At 34.7% G+C, this 21,818-nt stretch overlaps 4 protein-coding genes across 14 annotated transcripts; 2 read left to right on the forward strand and 2 right to left on the reverse strand.

Moving 5' to 3' along the window:
• The first annotated feature begins 34 nt into the window (after positions 1-34).
• LOC105450071 (general transcription factor 3C polypeptide 3) lies at positions 35-10,157 on the forward strand. Of its 6 annotated transcripts, none has more exons than XR_974426.1 (13): positions 36-287; positions 4,524-4,759; positions 4,836-4,993; positions 5,226-5,506; positions 5,639-5,953; positions 6,146-6,452; positions 6,651-6,780; positions 7,071-7,328; positions 7,530-7,718; positions 7,816-8,121; positions 8,272-8,529; positions 8,601-9,774; positions 9,848-10,157. XR_974426.1 is itself a non-coding variant. In XM_011689710.1 (12 exons), the coding sequence occupies exons 2-12, from the start codon at positions 4,595-4,597 to the stop codon at positions 8,925-8,927; spliced, it is 2,694 nt and encodes an 897-aa protein (XP_011688012.1). In that variant the 5' UTR covers positions 36-287; positions 4,524-4,594; the 3' UTR covers positions 8,928-9,913. The 6 variants fall into 6 exon arrangements, 4 of the variants coding, with proteins under 4 accessions (XP_011688008.1, XP_011688009.1, XP_011688011.1 ...); XR_974425.1 differs by having other exon boundaries at positions 8,601-9,329; positions 9,655-9,913; XM_011689710.1 differs by having other exon boundaries at positions 8,601-9,913.
• LOC105450070 lies at positions 10,152-12,340 on the reverse strand. Of its 3 annotated transcripts, none has more exons than XR_974424.1 (5): positions 11,947-12,327; positions 11,796-11,861; positions 10,967-11,014; positions 10,467-10,776; positions 10,152-10,377 (listed from the first exon to the last, which is right to left on the reverse strand). XR_974424.1 is itself a non-coding variant. In XM_011689705.1 (5 exons), the coding sequence occupies exons 1-4, from the start codon at positions 12,042-12,044 to the stop codon at positions 10,671-10,673; spliced, it is 318 nt and encodes a 105-aa protein (XP_011688007.1). In that variant the 5' UTR covers positions 12,045-12,340; the 3' UTR covers positions 10,152-10,588; positions 10,659-10,670. The 3 variants fall into 3 exon arrangements, 2 of the variants coding, with proteins under 2 accessions (XP_011688007.1, XP_011688006.1); XM_011689705.1 differs by having other exon boundaries at positions 10,152-10,588; positions 10,659-10,776; positions 11,947-12,340; XM_011689704.1 differs by having other exon boundaries at positions 10,152-10,776.
• A 1,774-nt stretch (positions 12,341-14,114) lies between these two features.
• Positions 14,115-16,777, forward strand: LOC105450074 (doublesex- and mab-3-related transcription factor 1-like). 3 transcript variants are annotated; one of them, XM_011689716.1, is made up of 3 exons: positions 14,115-15,592; positions 15,686-15,752; positions 16,470-16,777. In XM_011689716.1, the coding sequence occupies exons 1-3, from the start codon at positions 15,320-15,322 to the stop codon at positions 16,751-16,753; spliced, it is 624 nt and encodes a 207-aa protein (XP_011688018.1). In that variant the 5' UTR covers positions 14,115-15,319; the 3' UTR covers positions 16,754-16,777. The 3 variants fall into 3 exon arrangements, with proteins under 3 accessions (XP_011688018.1, XP_011688017.1, XP_011688016.1); XM_011689715.1 differs by having other exon boundaries at positions 14,115-14,907; positions 15,303-15,752; XM_011689714.1 differs by having other exon boundaries at positions 14,115-15,752.
• LOC105450073 (leucine-rich repeat-containing protein 49) lies at positions 16,684-21,783 on the reverse strand. Of its 2 annotated transcripts, none has more exons than XM_011689712.1 (8): positions 21,529-21,783; positions 21,144-21,298; positions 20,372-21,010; positions 18,851-20,172; positions 18,390-18,763; positions 17,924-18,163; positions 17,576-17,801; positions 16,684-17,048 (listed from the first exon to the last, which is right to left on the reverse strand). In XM_011689712.1, exons 1-7 carry the CDS (start codon positions 21,556-21,558, stop codon positions 17,598-17,600), a joined length of 2,964 nt encoding a protein of 987 aa, XP_011688014.1. In that variant the 5' UTR covers positions 21,559-21,783; the 3' UTR covers positions 16,684-17,048; positions 17,576-17,597. The 2 variants fall into 2 exon arrangements, with proteins under 2 accessions (XP_011688014.1, XP_011688015.1); XM_011689713.1 differs by lacking the exon at positions 21,529-21,783 and adding an exon at positions 21,438-21,527 and having other exon boundaries at positions 16,963-17,048; positions 20,372-20,975.
• Positions 21,784-21,818: the final 35 nt, after the last annotated feature.

A 21,818-nucleotide genomic window follows, 5' to 3' on the forward strand; every position in this document is an offset into this window, starting at 1 on the left:
GATCTTTAGGTATGTGTTACATATGTACATACCTTTAAACGTGCTACTCGAATGCGCATGCGTGAAAACTCGTCGCACCGTCCCGCACTGCCTTCCCCCCCGCAATTTTGTTTTCCGTCTCCCCTTATATTCCTACGTCTATGGTCTATGTTGGCTTATGTTTTAACCTAACTTACAGGAAAAGAAGCAATCAATACACATTACTCGTTTGGTGATCGGTCGAATGTATCTCTCTCTCGCGTGTAATTCTTCTTTCGTACATATCTTACCAGGAGATTCGACGACAGGTAAATATACATATGTATACACATGTTTGTCACCTTGTTAAATCTTGTAATATATCGTAGTAGCGATAGCAAAGCCAACAACCTAACCAATAACGTTACGCGGTTAAATGTTTTTGATTATTGCTTGAATATTTCAAAGTTTACAGTTGAAGTTTACGTGAAATATTAGAAAATTGTACGCACGAGACTAGCGAGGACATAGTGAAACAATCATCGTTATGGAGTGTAATGCTAACGAAGGAAGCGTCAGCATGGATACAGTAGTTGGAAAAAGTGAATTGCAATTGGAACTTGAAAAATCGACCGCCGATGACAGCCTGGCTATCAGTGGAAGTAGCAGCGTAGCACCGGTGATAATAGAAGAATTGGACGCAAGTGCCATTAGCTCAATGGATATGGATATCAATGAGTTTGTCGAAGCGAAGGCGTTGCAGATCAGAGAGGTGACGGATATCATTCCAAAATCTACAATCTCTCTATCTTGCAAGTCCTCCAACAAGGACAACATGGACATAGAGGATCAGGATACATCGCTAACTGCTGACGAGGAGGATCGGCTGACAAAACAGTTCTTGAATGGCGAGTTAACGTTTAGCGAGTATTCGTCCAGAATGGATCAGGATATAGATTTGGAGACGATAGAAAATGATACGTCCAGGTATAGCTCAGGGATATGCATGTGCATGCGCATACACACGAGATTTGAATCATTTTGACAATCAATTGCCAAAAAAAAACTATACATTTGATCCTATTTTTAGACGGACAATTGGATTCGATCGTGTTACTGTACAAAAGATCGTGGAACAAAAGCCTTATAAAGCAAATAATGTTCGTCCGAAAAAGAAAAGGCGCGTTTTACCGCCAGTTTTGCAAGGACTTATGGGAGAGGCAAATTTAAGATTTGCAAAAGGAGAGGTAGATTTGGCAGCTCAAATATGCATGGAGATCATTAGGCAAGTTCTCTCTCTCTCAATTTATGTTATCTATACATCTCACATTGGCGTACAACGCCTTGGTTAACATTTTCATGTAATAGCTGTGCTCAATAGAGTTCAAGAATCTTTAACAGTTACTAATTATTTTCTTACAACAGACAAGTACCGAGCGCTCCAGAACCGTTTCAGACGTTAGCTATGATATATGAAAATGATCAACCAGAAAGGTCGTTGCAATTTGCTCTGATCGCCGCGCATCTCAGTCCTAAGGATGCTGATCAGTGGGTGAGATTAGCCAACTTATCATTGGAAAGCGGCGATATAAAACAGGCGATAACGTGTTACTCTAAAGCGATTCAAGCGAGTCCGAAGGACATAAGTTTGTATGAGACACGAGCGCAGCTTCAGGAACAGAATGGAGATAAAAAGGCGTACCTGCGAGGATATACGAAATTGATTCATCAATTGGAAGCTGAGGATGGCGAATATATAATGAGATACGCAAAGATATTAGCTAAACGTTATATGCAAGAAGACAACAATGAGCAAGCGTTAGAAGCGGTGGAGATTATTTTTGCTAAATGTCCTGATCTCATTACATTAGAAGAAGTCAATATCATGACTGAATTGTTAATAGCACTGAAGCAGTTTAAGAGATGTTTAGATATATTGGTTAAGTATACAAATATTCAAATACAATATAAAAGGAATGAGGGCAGAGAGAAGAGGAGAGCAACCGACGACAAGCTCGATACAAAGCCCGATAAGGAAGAAGAGTCTAGTAATAGTGCGAAAGGAAAAGCTATGTCTCCATCGAGAGGCGAGAAGAGCGACGAAATAGAGTCTTGCGATGTGCCGGACGATGTGGTTGTTGACTTGAAGGCGAAATTTCTCGTGACTCTCATCGAATTGGATTACATTCCGATAGCCGAGAAACTCCTACCTAAATTCTACACGCGCGAGAACCCCGAGATTTCAGGGGATCTCTTCTTAGATGTGGCGGAAGCGTTGATGGGCAAGAAGGAATTTTATCGCGCCATGGTCCTGTTGGATCCGTTGGTCAAAAGTTCGAATTTTAGCTTGGCTGCAGTTTGGCTGAGGCACGCGGAATGTTGGGTCGGCTGCAACCAGTTAGACAAAGCCATAGAATCTTACGAGGCCGTCCGAAGGTTGTCGCCGCAGCATTTGGGCGCAAGATTGGCTCTAGCCAAGCTTTACAAAAAGTCGGAGCAGTACGATAAGGCGATACAAGTTCTTTATCAAGATCCCGAATTCGACGCGTTAGATTCTGACGTTCTGTATCAGAGAACGCTACTGCTTTTTAAAGTTGGAAGATACGAGGAGTACTTTTCCTCGGGAATGTTACTCTTCTCGAGACATTGTGTTAATATAAGACGGAAGGTCGAACTGAATGCGTTGGCTCGAGCAACGGGTGTTCGACAACGGCTTGACAGCCTGCAACTTCGTCGCTTGTCATGCGGGGAAAAGTTGGAAGATGAAAATGCCCCAACGTTTGTCGCGAACGCGAGACCGAGTGAAAAAAATGAATTTCTACTTTTCCTACAAATGTGTAAACTAGCGTGTAAATTAAATAAGTACGGTTTCCTCCAAAGATTATGTTTCACTGCTTTGACATCGAAGAGATTTAAGAAGAGAAATTCTCATATTATCTTTTTGTGCTTGGTCTCTTGTATTCATAATAAGGATTCGTTCTACGGGTACAATATCGTTCGAGAATTCGTACGCGTCTGTCAAAGGTCCAACACGTGGAATTTGTTGAATATAATAATTCAGAGAGCAGAAGATTTGAGGCACAACAGATTTATAATGCGATTACTTGGAAGAGACGTGTTTTCATATCTGCATATCATGCATGCAAACAACTGTCTTGTCTCGGGGACTTATAAATATGCCCTAAACGGCTACATGTCTCTCTTTAAAGTAGCGCCCAGCGCATTGTTAGCATTGTTAATTGGCGTGACGCAATTACAAATGGCATGTCAAAAGATGTCAGCCAAGAAGAATCAGCTTGTAATTCAAGGTGCGTATAACTCGCACAGTAAGATAGGAATTGATTTTAAATCTCGTCAAGATTTAGCGAGCATATATTAGAGAGCGCGTTCTTTTTTCTTTTTATAGAATGTACGTTTATATATACATATATGAACAATATACGTTATATTTATAATAATACAACTCTTAATAGGTATATGTATATTTCTTTTAAATTCTCTCTAATCTCTATTTTTATTTCTTTGTACGTAGCGCTAGCCTTCTTCAAGAAATATATGCAATTACGTGGTAAAGAGGGTCAACAAGAATCTTATTACAATATGGCACGAGCATTTCATCAAATTGGTTTATTACCGTCTGCGATTCACTTTTACAAGTTGGTCCTGAAGGGAGATCCAGGAGATCTAGTCAAACAGCATGCGAGCCTTTTGGATCTAAGAAAGGAAGCAGCTTTTAATTTGCATCTTATCTATCTGCAATCGGAAAATCATCTTCTCGCTAGAATGTACCTTGAAAATTATATTACGATATGAATTTAAAACTGTGATATTTTACAATCTTTAGGTATGTACATATGTACATACTTTTAAACGTGTCTACTCGAATGCGCATTCGAAAAGGTGACTCTGCTAACAATATTGGCGCCAGTGAAAACAAGTAAAAATACAACTTTTCCAAGTATTCTGTCAGTGTTTATTACTTCATTGCAATGCCGTCTGACAAACATTCTTCTGCGCGGGGCAAACGTACAGCTATTGTGTATGTATTTTTATTCATCAAATGTGTAATTATGAATTATAATAATAATAAAGATTAGCTTGTTTGTGCTCCGATATACTATCAGTATTGAAAATCTGTAGTTCATGTTACGTAGATTTTCAAAACTATATACATGATGTTTATATATTGATAATTATTAATTTTTAGAATGTACCTTGAAAATTATATTACGATATGAATTTAAAACTGTGATATTTTACAAGCAGAATTTCTGTTTGTTTAATTATGTGCGTTTATAGTGCTATAAGTATAAGTTTTTATTGGATAAAACTTTTGTAACAATTAAAATATGTGTATTTCTCTTTTTTTAAATTTATATTTAACTAATTATCCTATTCATTTATCGCGTTTCATTTCTTAATTTCTTTCGAAGACGTACAACCGATACTCTCCCTCTCGGCTCTAACAATCTCATTTTATATCGTTTTTAAACGCATCTTTGCTATCGCTACGTGCAGGTTATTACTATTAATAAATAATAACAAAGTATATAATTTTTTTCAAGATGACGAAAAATTCCGACAAGGCTTCAAACCACAATAAAAAATCTAGTCTATTTAAATTTTCTTTAGAGTAATGGCCGTTGATTTAGAAACCAAAATTGAATTTAAACAATTATGCGATACATTGGAAGATGTTGCTAAGGCACGTGATGTGAAAAAGAAGGAGCAAATTTTGCAAACGTTCTTCGATAAATGTCGGTGTATTGGCGATAAATTGAAAGTAGAATATCCTAAATCGGTATGTAAATTGGTACTATATGTTATGTGCTATTGCGTGTGTGTATATATTATATAATAATATAATTTTGTCTTAGGATATATCACTCTATCCTATATTAAGATTGATACTGCCCCATCTTGAACGACAGCGTGGACCGCATAATTTGAAGCAAACTTCGCTGGCAAATCTTTACGCTCGTGTATGCGGTTTTGCAAAAAATAGTGACAGTTATAAAAAGTTGGCAAATTATCGGTCAGTATCTCGTAATTGTAATCGTTGTTAGATTTGCTGGATAAATCTTACATATATAGGAATATATGTATATGAACATCTCGAGTTTTTAGCGAAACATTTTACATCAACAATAAATAATAATCACGCGCACGCGTGTGTGCATACGTGTGCGTGTGATTAACTGACACTAACGCGCGTACGTTTCTTTGAGAGAAATTTTTTTGAGAGAAATGTGCAACGAATTTTTTAGAGAATCCACGTCGGGAGAATTTACAGGAAATGATTTCGCTGACCGAGCTTACTCCGTATTGGATAAAACGTTACCTCGAATCAGTACTGGATTTACGATCGCGCGGATCAACGCGTTTCTTGATGGTATCTCCAAGAAAAGCGCACACGTAACGATGGAGCAAAAAGTTGAAATGTTTCGAGTACTTTTTCGACAGATTACAGGATTCGAAATGAAGTGGGTGACGCGTATTGTTCTTAAAAATTTACGACTTGGCATAGGAACGGAAAGAATATTGCACAGTTCGTATATAATTTGCTTGATAATAAAATTCGTTAAATATGTATATGTACATATTATATACGCATATTTATATTTATATTTATATACCGCGATACGCACCGGAAGACTAATCGCAAATCATCTCTTTCAAGTCTATCATCCCGACGCTAATGATAAATTTGACGTGACGAGTGATCTACGCGAGATTTGTTACGAGTTACATGACCCTAAGATCAAATTAAAATGCGGCATACAAATATTTTCGCATTTTAAACCGATGCTCTTAGAGAGATGTAACATCGAAAACATCAGCAAATTATTTCGGGGCAATGATTTGTACTACGTGCAAACTAAATTCGACGGCGAGAGATCGCAACTCCATATGAAGGATGGAATATTTAAATACTTGACCCGTAGAGGTTTCGATATTACAAAGAATTCTGGATACGGAGAAACTGGATCTTCGGGTATGGCAACGTGAATATTTCAAATTAAATGAAATGTAAAAAAAAAAATTCATTCGCGTGCTTGAAATTCATTTGTGATACTGATTTCCTCTCGTATGGTATTATATTAATTGCCGCTCGTACATCGGACTCAAAAAATTTAAATTTCATTTTTAAAACTATCCGCTATTAATATTTCCGCTATTTCGATAGGTTTTTTAACCACAGTATTTACGCGGTGTTTGAATCCGAATTGTCACTCTTTTATATTGGACGGAGAAATAATGGCTTGGCATAAAGAGAAAAAGACATTTAGTACAAAAGGTATGAATCTTGACGTGAAAAAGTTGTCAGCGACCAGTCGTCATCAGCCGTGCTTCGTCGCGTTCGATGTGATTCTGCATAATGACACCTTGCTCATTGATACACCTTATAAAGATCGATTAAAACTTCTCAAGGATATGTTCACCGAAGAGGAAGGTTCTCTAATTGTATGTCAATCTACTTTAACGTCAAACAGGTAGAATATTACGATAATTCACGTTACAATAAGTCGCTAATAAATAACAATATTGTTTTGAAATTTTACAATTATTTTCTTATAATTCTATAATAAACGTATCCCGTATATATCTATACGGGATTATTTTTTTTTTAATAAGTTGATAATAATTATAATTATAAATTGATTAATGAATTACTTGACTGTTGCTACAAGGGAAGAATTGATAGAGGCATTCAATACATGTCTCCGTAATAACGAGGAAGGACTTGTTGTGAAGAAATATAATATGAAATATAAACCAAACGTCCGAGATGGCAACGGTTGTTATAAGATTAAAGCAGAGGTGAAAGATTTTCTTTTAGTATTGTTTAACATTGTTATTCCGAGTTTTTGCAAAAAATTTAATAGATCGCAGAGAGAGTGAGTGAGAAAGAGAGAGAGAGAGAGAATGTGTGTGCCTATTCAGAAAATAAAAATTTTAAATTTACGATATATATTTTGTTTGATTTTCAACAAAAAAATATATAAAAAAGTATGCGCGCACGCACACACACATACAATCAAGCAGCCTGTAGTCAATACGTGATATAGACAAATCCAAAAGTAACAATCAAGATGTACATATTTTTACAGTATTCTGACAATTTAGTACAAGATATAGACCTCATCGTACTTGGCGGTTATTATGGAGAAGGCAAATATACAGGAAAAATTAAAAGCTTTATGATGGGTGTTGCTGCATCAGCGAAAAACGAAGGAGAAAATCCGTCACAATTTTTCTCTGTCGTATCTGTAAGCTCTGGAATAGGGGATGAAATGTTGCTTCATTTACATACGAAATTTGCACCATATTGGACCAAGGAACATCCTGAAAATATCATTGGTCCTAAAGTAAATATTACGTAATTATTACGCGTATTATTTTAAATTAGACGCATATATACAATATACATTTTTTTCTTAACACACACACACACACACACACACAATATATATATAACTTTTTAATTGGTCCGACTGGGCCTCGTAATTAACAACGGTAAATACACATACGCGGTTTGCAGATTTACAGATATTATATATTACTTGTAGGGAAATCAGCCGGATCTATGGATTTATCCAAAACATTCTATAATTTTAACAATACGAGCGACCGAGATGATACGTAGTAAGGAATATCCAATTGGATACAGTTTACGATTTCCTAGAGTTATGAATGTGAGGCCAGATAAGCCCTGGCACAGTACATGTACTACTCGTGAATTTCTATCGTTGGCCAAGGTATATATGAATGCCACTCATAAACGAAAAATTATGCGATATTACGAAAGTAGTTACTGTGACTCAGTTATAATTTACAATAATCCAATTATTCTAGGACGGGAAAATGATCCAAAAGTTAACTAAGCGGGAAGCTACTCTGCACGATATTGACCAAGTACCGGTCTCTAAGAGTAAATTACAAAAGACAACAAGTCGAGATAAATCGATCGAACACAACGTGTACAGCAAGCGCATAGTACCACTCACGCGACTATTAGACGGAAAAGAAATTTGCGTGATTAATGGTGTCGATGAATTACCGAAGGAACAAATTGAAGAAATACTGCAGCAGCATAGTGCAAAAATTGTTCAGAATCCAATGAATACAACTTTTTGCGTGATAGTAGGCAATAATAGAACGGTAGGAAATACGCACGCATGCACACACAAAATTTTATACATATATATTTTCTCTTTCTTTTGCTATTGCGCAATTCAAATTTGAATGCGTCTGATAGTTATTCAATTAATAAAACAAATTATGTACAAATAATGCAAATTACTTTTTCAGATACGAGGAAAAGAAGTAATAAAATCCAGTGGAAAATACGACGTTGTAACTTTGGATTGGTTTAAACGTGTCACTAATCAATCCGACTGGGCCTCGTTAAATAATTTTTTACCATGGGAATTATTATGCAGCCGAGACATTACTAGACACCAAGTTACAGAAAACTATGATGAATATTATGATAATTTCATTAATGACGCAGATGAGGAGAGTTTGAAGCGTTCATTCGGCAAGATTGCGAAACCGATTGTTTTCGAGGTACCTAAATTAAAATTTATTATTAAATATAAGTGTACCGTCACACTAATTTAATTTTACAAATTATCTAGCTTGCGGACAATCAGTTTACCGTTGAGCAGATAGAACTGGATAAGGAATTGTTCGGAAGTATATCGCCTTATTCATTATTTAGAGATGTAATTGGATTTTTTGAGAATCAATCGTGCCGCGCTAAATTTAAGTTCCGTTTCATGTCAGGTACAGTTAAAGACAACATTGATAATTCCGTTACGCATGCCTTTGTAGAAGATAACGAGACGAGTATTATTGCGAAAATACGTGAACAAACATCCACGAAAATCGTTAAATGTAAATGGATCGAGGAATGTTTTCGAAATGGCCGAATATGTGAAATTACAAATTATCTGATTGATTAATTGAATTGAAGATATACATATAATGCTAAGATGTGTAAAAACAAATATAGCAAAAGTTTCATAACACGAAGAAATGTTACATGTGTATTTTCGACGGACGAACTTGCGATATATTCATGAGATCGTTTTAACTCACATTTTCGTGAAGCACTGAGAAACTAGGTACTAGGCAGAGTGACAGTCGGACAGTTCCCTCATTTAACATCTTCCCGTTTCGAAATATTTCTTCTCGACTTGAGCAGCTACCCTTGCCCATCTCGTTTTATTTCATCGGAATGCGCGCAAAATACGAAAGAGACGCAGCTGCGACGTTCCTCTTACAAAGCCTGCCATTCAGAGAGATCTCGCATATAGATTAACGTCAAAAGATCGCGGAAAGACTCGAGGTGCATACATCGAAAGGTTATAAGCGCGAAAGATTATATTTCCATCATTGATATATTTCAAATAATTTTCAATTTCTTTTTACCGCTTCCAACTTCCAATCTTTCTTTCAAGAATTATCGTTTTAAGAATAACTTTTGATTTGAGTAAAAGAGAAATACATGACAAGAAGGGAAAATTGTACAGGTAGATATAAAATTCTATAATGTGAAACGAATAATTTCATAAAGAACTGATTAATCAATTTGAGAAAGAAAGAGAAGGAGGAGAGAGGAAAAATAAATATTTTACGTTTTTCGTTGCAATCAACAACATTGACAAATAAACATCCTAATTCTTGCAGTTGCTGAAAATATATTAAATATATCATTTTACACACACAAACACACACACGTATATACATCACACGATCAAACCAAGCGACCATCTCGTTAGCAACGAGGAGGTGTCTTGTGTCTACGAGGTCAGTAAATAATATACGAATATGACTGACGTTCTGCCCGCGCAGGATCTACTTATAGACTCTTCACCTACAGATGGGACGCGTATTAATCGAGTTTCGGATTTTCGGAGCGTGCGACCGGGCGTGTCACTCTCTTATAGTATGTCAAATTTATTCATAGAATTTCTCAATAGCTAACTCGCGAGTTGCCAATTATACATAGATAGAGATACTCGTAAGAAGTACTATTGCTGTCCGTTGTGCATAATAGAACAATTACGCATAATGGCAATAGCCGTAATAACTCGATAACTACCTGTGTGAGTCCTGTGACAATGTTGACATGCCGCATGCTGTCGACACTATCGACATCGTTGTATAATTCAATAAATTAATAATTGAAACATAATTCCTTTATTTATTCGACCTTTATCATAATAATACGCCTTACACTCAAAAGGCAAGCCTCATCACAGAACTCATATTGTAAATATAAAATATAAGTAAGTCTTTTACGTAATTTCAAGCGTACCTACGTGAATGCATGTGTAATTGGGGCAAGTAATTGACATATTTTCCCTTTTATACAATTAATTCAGTGTGAATTGCAGAAAATATGATTGTCTAAATGAGGTCAAAACGTTCGCGATGAGAAAATTATAAGGAAGATTAAATATAATAGATACAATTAACTGATATAAGAAATTACGTACCATATGTTTGACTCATATATGCCTATCTATTTTATATTTTCTTGTTGTCTTTATTATTTAACACATTGATGACGATTGAATAAATCGTAAGGGAATAACTCCGTAAGAAAAAGCCTAAAACTCTAGGTAAGAAATCTTATCTTTAATAAAAGTTATAGTATATCTCAATCAGACAAAGACCTGTCGCATTACCGCTTCTCTTTTTTAGCAAGAATTTCTTCTGGTGCAACAGCGACTTTTTGTGCAACAAGACTTCTTATGCTTAATAAAATCATTTGAAATCGCCGGTACCATATCACCGTTCCATGTTCTAGTAGAGAATTATGAGAAGAAGTTTAATCGATTCACGTAAATAAATTAAATATTTTATATATATATTATGCATTTTATGTATATGCCTGAGAGCGTGAAATTAAGAATATTTTATATTAATTAACATTATAATAAACATATATTAGTCTTTGCGAATTAATGCAAATTAATTATAGAAGAAAACTCACAATCGCATTGGCTTGTTGCATCCACATGAATAACGTTTACCTTGCATCCTGTATTAAATAAAAAGATCAATAACTAAAGCACTATTTTTTTTTAATAACCGCATGATTTGATTTTTTGTTTATTTTTTTATATGTATATATATATTAGGATTTGTAAAGTTTAAAAAAACAACTAAATTAAAAAAAGTGTAAAAAAACACTCTTAAAAAATAAACGGGTACGTCTGTTTACTGAAATATACTTGTTTCAATGGATACGGATACATTTAATAGACTTTTACTTCTTTAAACTATCCATGATTTATCTTTAACACCAAACTATAGACACACAGAAAGTATGAAAATGATTTTTTAAATTGAGCAAACATCTCAAAACTAAGCTTCGTACATGATTGGCTTAATTTCATTATTAAAATTGACGTAATATCGCCGATCGTATACGAAGCGTAATCCTGTGTTTTCGTTAAATAAGCAATTAATTTCATTATTAAAATTAACATAACGTATGCAGTACTAATTTTCAATTAGGCGGCCGAATAGATGCAAATGCGCGAAAGGGTAAGTGGATGAGGGTAAGTGGATGAATAATAAAATGATTAAAATTGTCGTAATATCGCCGATCATACACAAAGAGTAATCCTTCTGTGTTTTCGTTAAATAAGCAATTTCGAGAGACATGTAAGCTTATCGACGCGTTCATATTTGTTTTATTTATTATTACTTTATAGATATACTTATTTATCGTTCACTATTCCGGAAGAAAGAAAAAGAAAAAAAGAAAAAATCTATAAAAAGCTTTAATACGCTCGTGTATGACCAGCGTGACTCACTTTTCACTTTTCTCCCCCAGTAATTTTCTCATTCTTATAGTGTCGCACACGCAGCTTATTGTCTCACTGTCGGATAAAAACAGGATTACTTTAGACTTCTGCACTATTCATCATTTCGGTTCGGTTTAGCCTATACGTCGAAGATGTTTACTTCTCTTTCAAGAAATTGACGTAAAGAAATAATATTCCGGTAAATCCGATAATAAACTTTCCAAGGTACCAAGTGAGATTGATCATGCAATTCGGCATTGCGAGTGTTCGAGACTCCAAGCCACTGATTGTGAGTCAACGCTAATTCGTTTGATATAATTTATTATTTAGATAAGTTGCTACTTTTTATTCTTGCGATTTAAAATCCACATTATGCGAAACGTTACAAATATACGAAAACAAATGATAAATTCGCCTTTCAATTTTGACGTGTCAAAAATCTTAGAAAAATTGCCACCTAAGTTATTTATTTATTATTCGTAAATTGATGATATATTTGTAAATTCCTTTAGTATATCGACAATGTTGTATTATACATATATATATGTATGTGCTAGTTAATTGTAATATACGTATACATCACATCAAAATAAATTTGACAGAAAGGCTATGGGCATTGCTACTGTTCATCCATTTAACAGACAGAGACAATCTAATAATTCATATAATTAAAAAATTGTAATTGAAAAATTGTAGTGTATTGGAAAATAAAAGAAATTTTGATTAGTTTATATTAAATAAGCAAAAATTGCGCTATATTCGATTGCTTAATTATTTTGTGATCGATATATTTGTTTTCGAAGGAACGCTATAAGAAATAAGTGTAAAAGTTTATTATCTCAGCCATTCCTCAACTTCCTTGTGGCTCTATCATGCGACTAAAGAAAAGCAAGAAAGATGTTGAATGACCTGTCAACATATTTGCCGTCTTGACAACCCCTAGGCAGAACTGCCTATGAGGCAAGGAGAAAAGAAAAAGCATCCAAAGTGACACCCTCTTCGTTCCACGCTCATTAGAATAAATTCTTCGGTGCGTGTCACGCGTGCCTACTGTCTGCTGTGTGTGCGTATGCATGTATGTATATGTGTACGTATGTTGCACGTACGCACGCGTGACATATGTAAATTTAAACTTGTCTAACCGGATGATTTTTAGAGAATAAAAAATCTCATGGAAAAAGACGTGTTACATAGATGACTTTTCATCACTCAACTTGTAGTTAAAATATCATGATTGAACATAGAACATCGTATATAATTAAAAATATCATACGATTATATATCGTGTTAGTTGATCGAGAACAGAATAATTAGGTATATAAATCAAAAGGAAAAAAGAATGCCCATTAAAGCCGGCGCAGTAATTTGTGCGTAAAGAACACAAACTTTATTAATAAAATAAAACCGCAAATAATGCATAAGTTTCGACTCTTGATTTTGGGTCCTCTTCAATGCCAAAAAGGTGTTACATCCAATTAATAGTTCTTTCGCTGTAGAACGGTTCGCAAATCCAACAGCAAGTCAGGTACGGTGCAAGCAAGAAGTACCTGCAGACTTGCTGGATTTGCGAACCGTGCGAACTACAACGAAAGAACTATTAATTTAATGTAACACCTTCTCGGCATTGAAAAGGACCTAAACTAAGGGTCAAAACTTATGCATTATTTGTGGCTTTATTTTATTAATAAAGCTTGTATTCTTTATTAATTACTGCGTCGGCTCTAATGGGGATTCTTTTTTCCTTTGATTTATATATATAAAATAACGCGCACCTTGAATTCAAGAAATTATTTAATAGATGTAAACAGAAAGAAAATTCTTTCAATGAAAAATGAACGTGAATTTCTTTTCAATAGAAGAAAACTTATATACATAAAATATAATGTTTAATTGTCGGCAGCAACAATTAGCAGATACCTATATTCGACTAATATGTAATAATAACGCGATTTCTTTCGTTGCCTTGTTCACGGATCGTGTTATGCACCGCAAAAATAGAAGACAGACAATCTCTCTCTCTCTACTAACAACGTTGTGCGCCAGCAGCTGCAACCATATGGCATTCTTTCTGTGATCTTACTCTAAGAGCTCGTTAATACGATCCTCTCGGATGTTGCCAACACACAGTTAATATTAGTTTCGAGTATGTTTTCTCAATGTATGAGTGACACCACGATCTCTTCCTTTCTCGATAACCACCTGGTTAACATCCTGCGTACTCAACGTTATTTCTAAAAAGATATTGCAGCCCTCTTGGTGTCGGTTTGGCATCATTTAATTTTAATGCCGCCATTATCTTCTTCTTTTTCTTTTAGACAAGATGAAACAAAAGTATTTGTCGTATAATTATCGAGAATTAAATGTCAAGAATTAGCATCAGGAAATATATATGAGAATGAATGTCGTTAGAGAGTCATATAGAAAAGTGTAAATGGCCCGGGGTTAAATTTAAAAGTACGTCTTCTAGAAAAAGAGATATTCAAGAACGAGATTTTTTTTCAAACGAATGCGAATGGTAACAATTGGACTGAAATTGATTGGGCTATTAAAATGAGGATTTAAAAAAAAGGCTATTAAAATTAAATCTAATTCTTGTATTCTATTGACCTATTGTACGATAATAGAAATTTCCAAGAAATTTAAACTTGATCCTATACGCGGGAACGCGTACAAATACATTAACATGTGTATTGTACACATGTCAGTCTTCGGATCTGACAAGGTATCGATACGTTTCCTCTATCTTGAGAATTATAAATAATAATCAAAGAAGCTATCCCCGTTAACGAAGGATTTTTCTCTCGTAAAGCAACTCTCGTATCAAAAGCGCAAAGAGAAACATAGTGATCCATTGGTTCACAGCCGACGAAAGCGGCGGAGTTTCCTAAGATTTCGAGCCAATGGGAATACGTTGGCTTGCTAAAAATACATTTTGAATCACAGTAGGAGGAGATGAGACGACACCTCCTTCTCGAAAGACAAGAAATACTCTTATGAGTACGTATCTCTACTCGAACAAAACGGGTAACTCTCAGTCACCACAATTCAGTCAAGTATTTAAGAAGAGTCGAACGGATGTAACAGCGCTAAACAAAAATATCGAAAAGATCGAAATTTTTAGGCAAGTTTTATCAAAGTAATAGAAAAGCGCGGTACATAAAAAAAAAAACAGTAACTTTTCGCACATGTCAAAAAAACATATATATAGCATATGTGCAAAGCTTCCTGTGTCACTTGAGAACAATCAGTAATAACGAGGAACAAGATCTATACACACATATACAGAATATTTCAAACAGTACAATTTGCGGATTTTGTTGGACGTGCGAATTATCATGTTAATGAGATGTATATTGTGTATACTGTGAAACAAATGTGTCTAATGTCGATCGTGCATTTTAAATAATATTTCTGAAAGTAATATTTCTCGCAAATTTCGCAAGAGATTTAATCGAGATTGATATAATATTATAATCCATCCGTTAAATACACGTGTCATTCTCTCTCTCCTTCAAGATAATATCAAAATCAGAATGAAAACTAACGGAGGCACTTCAAGTCGTTTGAGTACAAATGTGGAGCAACGTTTAAGAAGTCCGAAGTGCGCGAGATGTCGGAACCACGGTGTAATATCCGGCTTAAAAGGTCACAAGAGATCCTGCGCATGGAAAGATTGCCGATGTCCTTGTTGTCTTCTAGTCGTCGAAAGGCAGCGGGTGATGGCAGCGCAAGTTGCTCTACGTAGGCAACAACAAGCACAGGGCGACAATCTTTTGTCTTCAATAAATAAAATATCAGCGGACACCGTAAGTCCTTATTACACTAAGGCAAAATATGACGAACCTGCCTGCGGTAGAAGAACCAAGAATTTTCAAAGGCATCATTTACATTTCACGCAGACGAGTATCAGCGTGACGCAGGATTTCTATGGATTAAATGCTGTACACCACAGTTTACCTGGCGCACGTAAGTATACTTGATAACTCTCTTCTGTAAACCCTCAAGTTTTATCGCGCGCAAAAATAAATTGTCCGAAAATAAATGTAGCAATATTTTTATCATAATATACGCGTTGATACGTTTAAATGATACTCCAAACGTACTACGCTACCCTTCAGACATCGTTAATTATTTCATGTTTGCTGAAGTTTTTATTTGTAAAAGTTTGATAGACAGCTGAAGAGACTTAATACATATTGTAAATGTAAGGGTTCGAAAATATTCCGATCTATTATACCCAATTTTATGTTTCTCTATCTTTTCAAGTGTATTCTTTCGATATAGTTTGAGAAATCTTATTATTGATGTAATGTTAATCGTTGTTCTTTATAATATATCATGTAATAAAGTATATCTTACTTTTGTCGATTATATGTGCAAGTAACTATTAACAATTATTAACACTTATGTACAATTTATTGTTTTATACATGAATATCATAATTCTAGCAAATGTATTCAATATATTTATAGCAATAACAAAATAAAATCGTCTCGTTGGACGTTCCAATATATTAATATTAATGAAAAATGGTCTTGTTATTGATATATTGCTGACCGATATATCAAATTAAAAATCGATTATCAAATAGTAAATATTTAAAACAAATAATCTCTTAATCAAGAAATACACAACATATATTTGCGTCAAACTTTTACTTACGAAAGATCCTGCATATTTCAGTATCAGCACATCCGCATTTACTGAGCACTTTATCTTCTTTGGAGTGCGATCAAAAACAACAAGCTGAACCCACACTAAAGGTACAATCTTTCCATTCTGCATACCCGACAATGGTTCCGTGGTTCAATGAGGTAACGCAATCGTACATAGCGAATGGGGACTTGAACAATTTTATTTCTACGAGAGATTTGCGGAGCTGTCCTACTACAATCAATAATAAACCTTGTTTAGAAAAAAAAGCGCCAATTTCTTTCAGCGTCGAATCTATTATCGGCACGAAATAATATTATCCTATATACCTGTATATTTTAATAGTTTGAGTACCAGCGGGCTATTCGGATTTCGATAATCCGGCAATCTGTATGTATCTCTTGCCAATTGTATCGCAAATATCACAATTGCATCATTCATACGGCATCATGTACGACTACTGTAGTGTGAGTTAGTATACTATACATCCGAATGATCGAGTCGCACTTATCTTTCAGCATAAAACATATAGTAGTACAATACTAAATTTTTGAATAGAGTAAAATAGAGTAAAATATCTTGTTCATTGGTATTCAAACGGTTAGAAACCTAGAGAAATTAATAATCTTATCAGTATACAATAGTACGTATATAATAAAGAAATGACATTTTTATGAGCATTGTGCAAACTATTTTCACGAATATATGTATGTTAACCGCGGTTATTTATTATTCTTTTAATATTATATCACATAATAAAGTACATCTTACTTTCGTCGATTATATGTTCAAGAAGAGAGAACTATTAATACTTATATACAATTTATTGTTTTTATACACGAATACCACAATTCTAGCAAATATGTATTCAATTTATAGCAATAACAATATAAAATCGTTTGTTGTACGTTCCAATATATTAACATACCAAAGTCAAATTTATTATTCTGCGATATAATATAATCAAATTAGAAACCATACGTTGTGAAATATCGCAATAGAGAAATGTGTATGTATGTATGTATGTGTATGTGTGTGTGTGTGTGTGTGTGTGTGTGTGTGTGTGTGTGTGTGTGTGTGTGTGTACATATTACTTTTTTATACATATAAAACCTTATTTTACACACACACATTACCTTTTAAGCCACGGACATGAAGTTATTTATTGCTTTCGAGCGTTTTACTGCAACGTTTCATGTATACATCCATTTCAGAAAAATCAGATAGAGTATTATGAATGATTTCATACAGAACGCATGGCCATTGCTTTTCTAAAATCTGTAACTTGCGTATAGCATTTATAGTGAGATTGATTAAATTTAGCAAGTGTACTTTTCCTTTGTGTCTCCAGATAAGGTCTTCCTATAAACAATTGCAATTTGCGTTGCAATTATATTATAATTTATACTCTGAGCTAGCGTATAATTTAGCATAAAACGTCTTGTTATAAAAAGTAGTAATATTTTTGTTTTTATTTTCATTACCTGCGTTACATTTCCCTTTCTCCATTGTAACGCCTCCTTGGCAACAACACTTCGAAGCGCCGGGTCACAGTTGAACAGAAATTGTTTGGCAGTAATTTGTTCCCCGCTTTGTCTTTGCACTTTCTCTAAATGAAGTCTTTGTAACAAAGGTTGTAATAAAGAATCTGGCAGTGAACACATTACTATATCTATAAGACCGGTATATTCTTGATTTGCAAGTTCCACATCTTCAGCTGTAATCTAGAAAAATATTGAATTTTTATTTCAGTAAAGAACGTATTAATCCACTTTTACAAAAATTCTCATTGAAAAGAATCCGTCAGAAAGTTAAATAGAAGATAAAAAATCTTTTTGATGTTTGCACGCATGAGTATTTTTAACGTTTTCTTTTTTTTTCATTAAAATGATTTATTATTAAACGATTTATTACGATAAATATATAGTTTATATATCTCATATATTGTACCTCTTTGCCATTGATAATTGCAAGTCCCCAATGGGCTAATCGAAATATAGCATACATTTTCCAGTCCTTAGACACAATAGGATTCCCCCCTGCATCTATCTGTATACTGGTCAATCCCTGTACCTCAGCTAAGGCATTTAATTGACCAAGAAGATTGATGTTGGTTTCTTTAAACACGAAATGCTCCGCATTAGGAAATCTATTTTTTAGTTTATTCAAAATTTTTGCCACATCGTTAAACTGTACATAATTAAACTTTACGACGTTGACATCTTGAGCCTTTGACATGTCCCAAGTTCTATCTATAAAGCGTAAAGCGCCTTGACCATATATATTTAGGCATCGACCAATGATTTCTATTAAATAATCCCCGCCTAAAAAGTCGTCTCATTTTACACTTTATTTTCATTTCAAATATGTAAGAGAAAATTATTTAAAAAAAAATCAAAATCTTGGCCTACCCTGTTCCCTTTCTTTAGGCAGTACTTGTTGAGGAGGTGGACTTGGCGGAGCAAGAGCTCTAAATTTCGCCCTCGCTGTTGCAGCTCTGTTGCTCTTATAATATACTATCTTTTTCGTTTGAGCACTCTTAATTCTATTTTTATCCTTTATCTCACATTCGTGAGACTTGTGAGCGTTTTTAATAATCGATGAAACGCCAGAATCATTCAACAATGATTTACAACTGTCTACGCTACTAGTCTTAGAACTCAAAGAGCAATATCCTGAAGAATTTGCGGTCGATTTTGATTGACAGTCATCCTGTCCATCTCGGCCGTAAAATACTTTTGTATTTTGAAACGATCTATTATTTAAGCCTTTGTTCTCGTTTCGCACTGCGTCGTGACATTTTAAAGAGTTATTTTGGGCAGTAACAAGTGCTTGATCCTTATTGTGCGTATAGTTTTCATTATCTTTAATATAAAAATTTTCTGCGTTAATCGAGAACACATCCTTCGCTACAGTAAATTCGTTACAGACAGTAGATTTGTCGTAATCTATAGATGAGCCATACATGTTAGGAGTAAATAGATGACACTTTAAACCACTCTTCAAACTTTCATGACTCTGCGAACTGTCTGTCTCGCTATCCGATGCATTCTCGACATCTTCACCGAGCATTTTCATCTTACGCTCATTTTCTTTAGTCTTAGATAATCTATTTTCGATTTTATTGCTTGTCAAACTATTTACTATCGAATCTAGTATAGGTGGAAGTTTAAATTCCAAAGGATATGATTTAGATGTATCCTCCAATTTAAACAAATTCTCGCTAGAAGAGCTTCTCTTTTTTATATGTATCTTTCGTGCTTCCATATTTTCGTTTATCGACGTGAGACTACCAAAACCTTTTATTTTAGCTTTGTCTAAACTCTTTATAGCATTGAATTTATTTGAACTCTGTGTACGTAATAATATATTAATGTTATTGCCTGCATTATTGCTCGCTACTTTATTGGAATTGTCATGCGAAACTTTCGTTCTAGATCTGAGAAATTCCCAATTTGTTTTAGCATTTGATATCACTTCCTCTCTACGTACGCTCATACAAACTTGTGTACTAAGATCAAGGAATGCCGAATTGGATTGTTCCTTAGAGAATCTCCAAGCCATCGCTGTTCTCCGAATTTGTTCGCTGATTTGCATTGTTGATAAAAGTTGCAGATTTGGCAAGTACGAAACGAGAAATGAGATATAATCAGTATTTAAAGTCACTGGATTACCATCTATTGTTATTTCTTTAATTTGCAAGGCTTTTGCAAGGCTACTCATATCTTCAATTCTGAAACATTAAAACAACTCGGCCTATATGTATACAGATATTTGTACGTATGCATGTACGCGCGCGTGCACACAATTATTAAGCTTACATATACAAGCGTGAGATCGACTGATCTAAAAATGAAACTTATAGATGCAAGTTTGTATGCAAGCGTGTGCAATTAAATGTTACAAATTAAATAAAACATCAAAATACTTACTTATGAATATCATTGTTACTCAAATATAATTTTTGTAATTGTGGTGTCCCGTCAAATCCTAACAATTTTTTTAGTTTGTTCCGCCGCAAATTTAATTCTTTTAACGAGATTAAACCTTGAAAATCATTGCATCCTATAGTTTTGATATTATTCCCTGCCAAATTCAGTACTTTTACCGACGACAAATTCTCCAAGCCCGTAATTTGTTGGATTTGATTGCCGTGCAAATCCAAAACTTCCAATTTCAAAAGTTGCTTCAACCCTTCAATTTTTCTTATTCTATTTTTCCCTAATAAGAGTACTCTTAAATTCTCCAAAAGATCAAAATCGCATACTTTCTCTATTTGATTGTCATACAAATCAAGAAATACGAGCTTTGTCAATTGAGAGAAATTGGAGCTCTCAATCTTGGTCAGCAGATTATGCTGAAGAGACATTAATCGCAATTTGGATTCTCCAATGACATTAGGAAATGTTGTCAGACCTCGCCTATCGAGACATATTCTGTCAGGGTTCTTTTCTCGTTCGGCAGAAGTTCTCGACGCCACGATCGTTCTTGCCTCTCCGGTCCATTGTAACGTAACCACGTTGCATCCTTCTGCTTCTGCATGTTCAATGTCAAATTGGGTTCCAGTACAACTATCAATACCAAACCAATCATTTCCAACGTACAAATGCCTCGAAACGATACGTGTCGTGTAATAATAAAACTGACTGACTGACTGACTGAATTTGGCTATTTCGCCAACCAGACTAAAGTAAAGGTAGTTACCTAAATGAATTGTAACAACGCTTTGACAGCTTTGGAGGTACTGGTGCACCTGGCAAAATTGGTAAAGCAGCTGCTATTGTCAAAAACTGATTCTCCTCTGGGACACTATTTCGAGCAGTCGCTTTACTTTTCGCATCAAACAATACCTTTTTCGTCTGCAAAAACGCGGCCAAAGAGAAAAGGGAATTAGGAACAGGTTATTAGGTTAAAGTATGAGAGAAGCCTTACTACATATAACCTAATCTACAACGGATCGGAAAACAAAAAAACGTTACACTGCTCCTTTTACGTTACCTTTAGAGCAGAAATGTTATTCAACTAGTTTATTCAAATAAATAGCTACTTTGAATTTCATATTTTATTTAAAATCACACGACTCTCTTACCCGCGTCGAAGTATCGTTGCTCAATGGCATTACATAATCGAACAGAATGAATTCGCGTATTTCGTATCAAACATTTGGCAGCGTTTCACATTTTTGCGATATACTTTAATTGTTGGATATCAATTGCGTGTCCTAAGTACCGTTCGAGATTCGAGTTATGACGTCGAGATAAGCAACATTGTCATCCTTGTCATTGCGCATATGTATATGCAATTAATGAAAATATACACATTAGGGAGGGTTCACATTGGCGCGGAGCGGAAAAGAGCGGCAAGAATTTGCGTAAATAA

This window comes from Wasmannia auropunctata, unplaced genomic scaffold, assembly GCF_000956235.1.
Source record: "Wasmannia auropunctata unplaced genomic scaffold, wasmannia.A_1.0 LD336069.1, whole genome shotgun sequence".
Taxonomy (NCBI): Eukaryota; Metazoa; Arthropoda; class Insecta; order Hymenoptera; family Formicidae; genus Wasmannia; species Wasmannia auropunctata.

Coding starts and splice junctions, on each gene's coding strand:
- LOC105450074 (XM_011689714.1), top strand. CDS start 15,320: ATGAAAACTAACGGAGGCACTTCAAGTCGTTTGAGTACAAATGTGGAG. Junction 15,753..16,469: donor CCACAGTTTACCTGGCGCAC/GTAAGTATACTT, acceptor TGCATATTTCAG/TATCAGCACATCCGCATTTA.
- LOC105450070 (XM_011689705.1), bottom strand. CDS start 12,044: ATGCCGAATTGCATGATCAATCTCACTTGGTACCTTGGAAAGTTTATT. Junction 11,862..11,946: donor GTCAATTTCTTGAAAGAGAA/GTAAACATCTTC, acceptor TTTATCCGACAG/TGAGACAATAAGCTGCGTGT. Junction 11,015..11,795: donor CTGGGGGAGAAAAGTGAAAA/GTGAGTCACGCT, acceptor TATTTAATACAG/GATGCAAGGTAAACGTTATT.
- LOC105450071 (XM_011689706.1), top strand. CDS start 506: ATGGAGTGTAATGCTAACGAAGGAAGCGTCAGCATGGATACAGTAGTT. Junction 1,244..1,383: donor ATATGCATGGAGATCATTAG/GCAAGTTCTCTC, acceptor TTCTTACAACAG/ACAAGTACCGAGCGCTCCAG. Junction 3,267..3,490: donor GAATCAGCTTGTAATTCAAG/GTGCGTATAACT, acceptor CTTTGTACGTAG/CGCTAGCCTTCTTCAAGAAA.
- LOC105450073 (XM_011689712.1), bottom strand. CDS start 21,558: ATGCCATTGAGCAACGATACTTCGACGCGG. Junction 18,764..18,850: donor GCCTAAAGAAAGGGAACAGG/GTAGGCCAAGAT, acceptor ACGACTTTTTAG/GCGGGGATTATTTAATAGAA. Junction 18,164..18,389: donor CAATTATCAATGGCAAAGAG/GTACAATATATG, acceptor ATATTTTTCTAG/ATTACAGCTGAAGATGTGGA.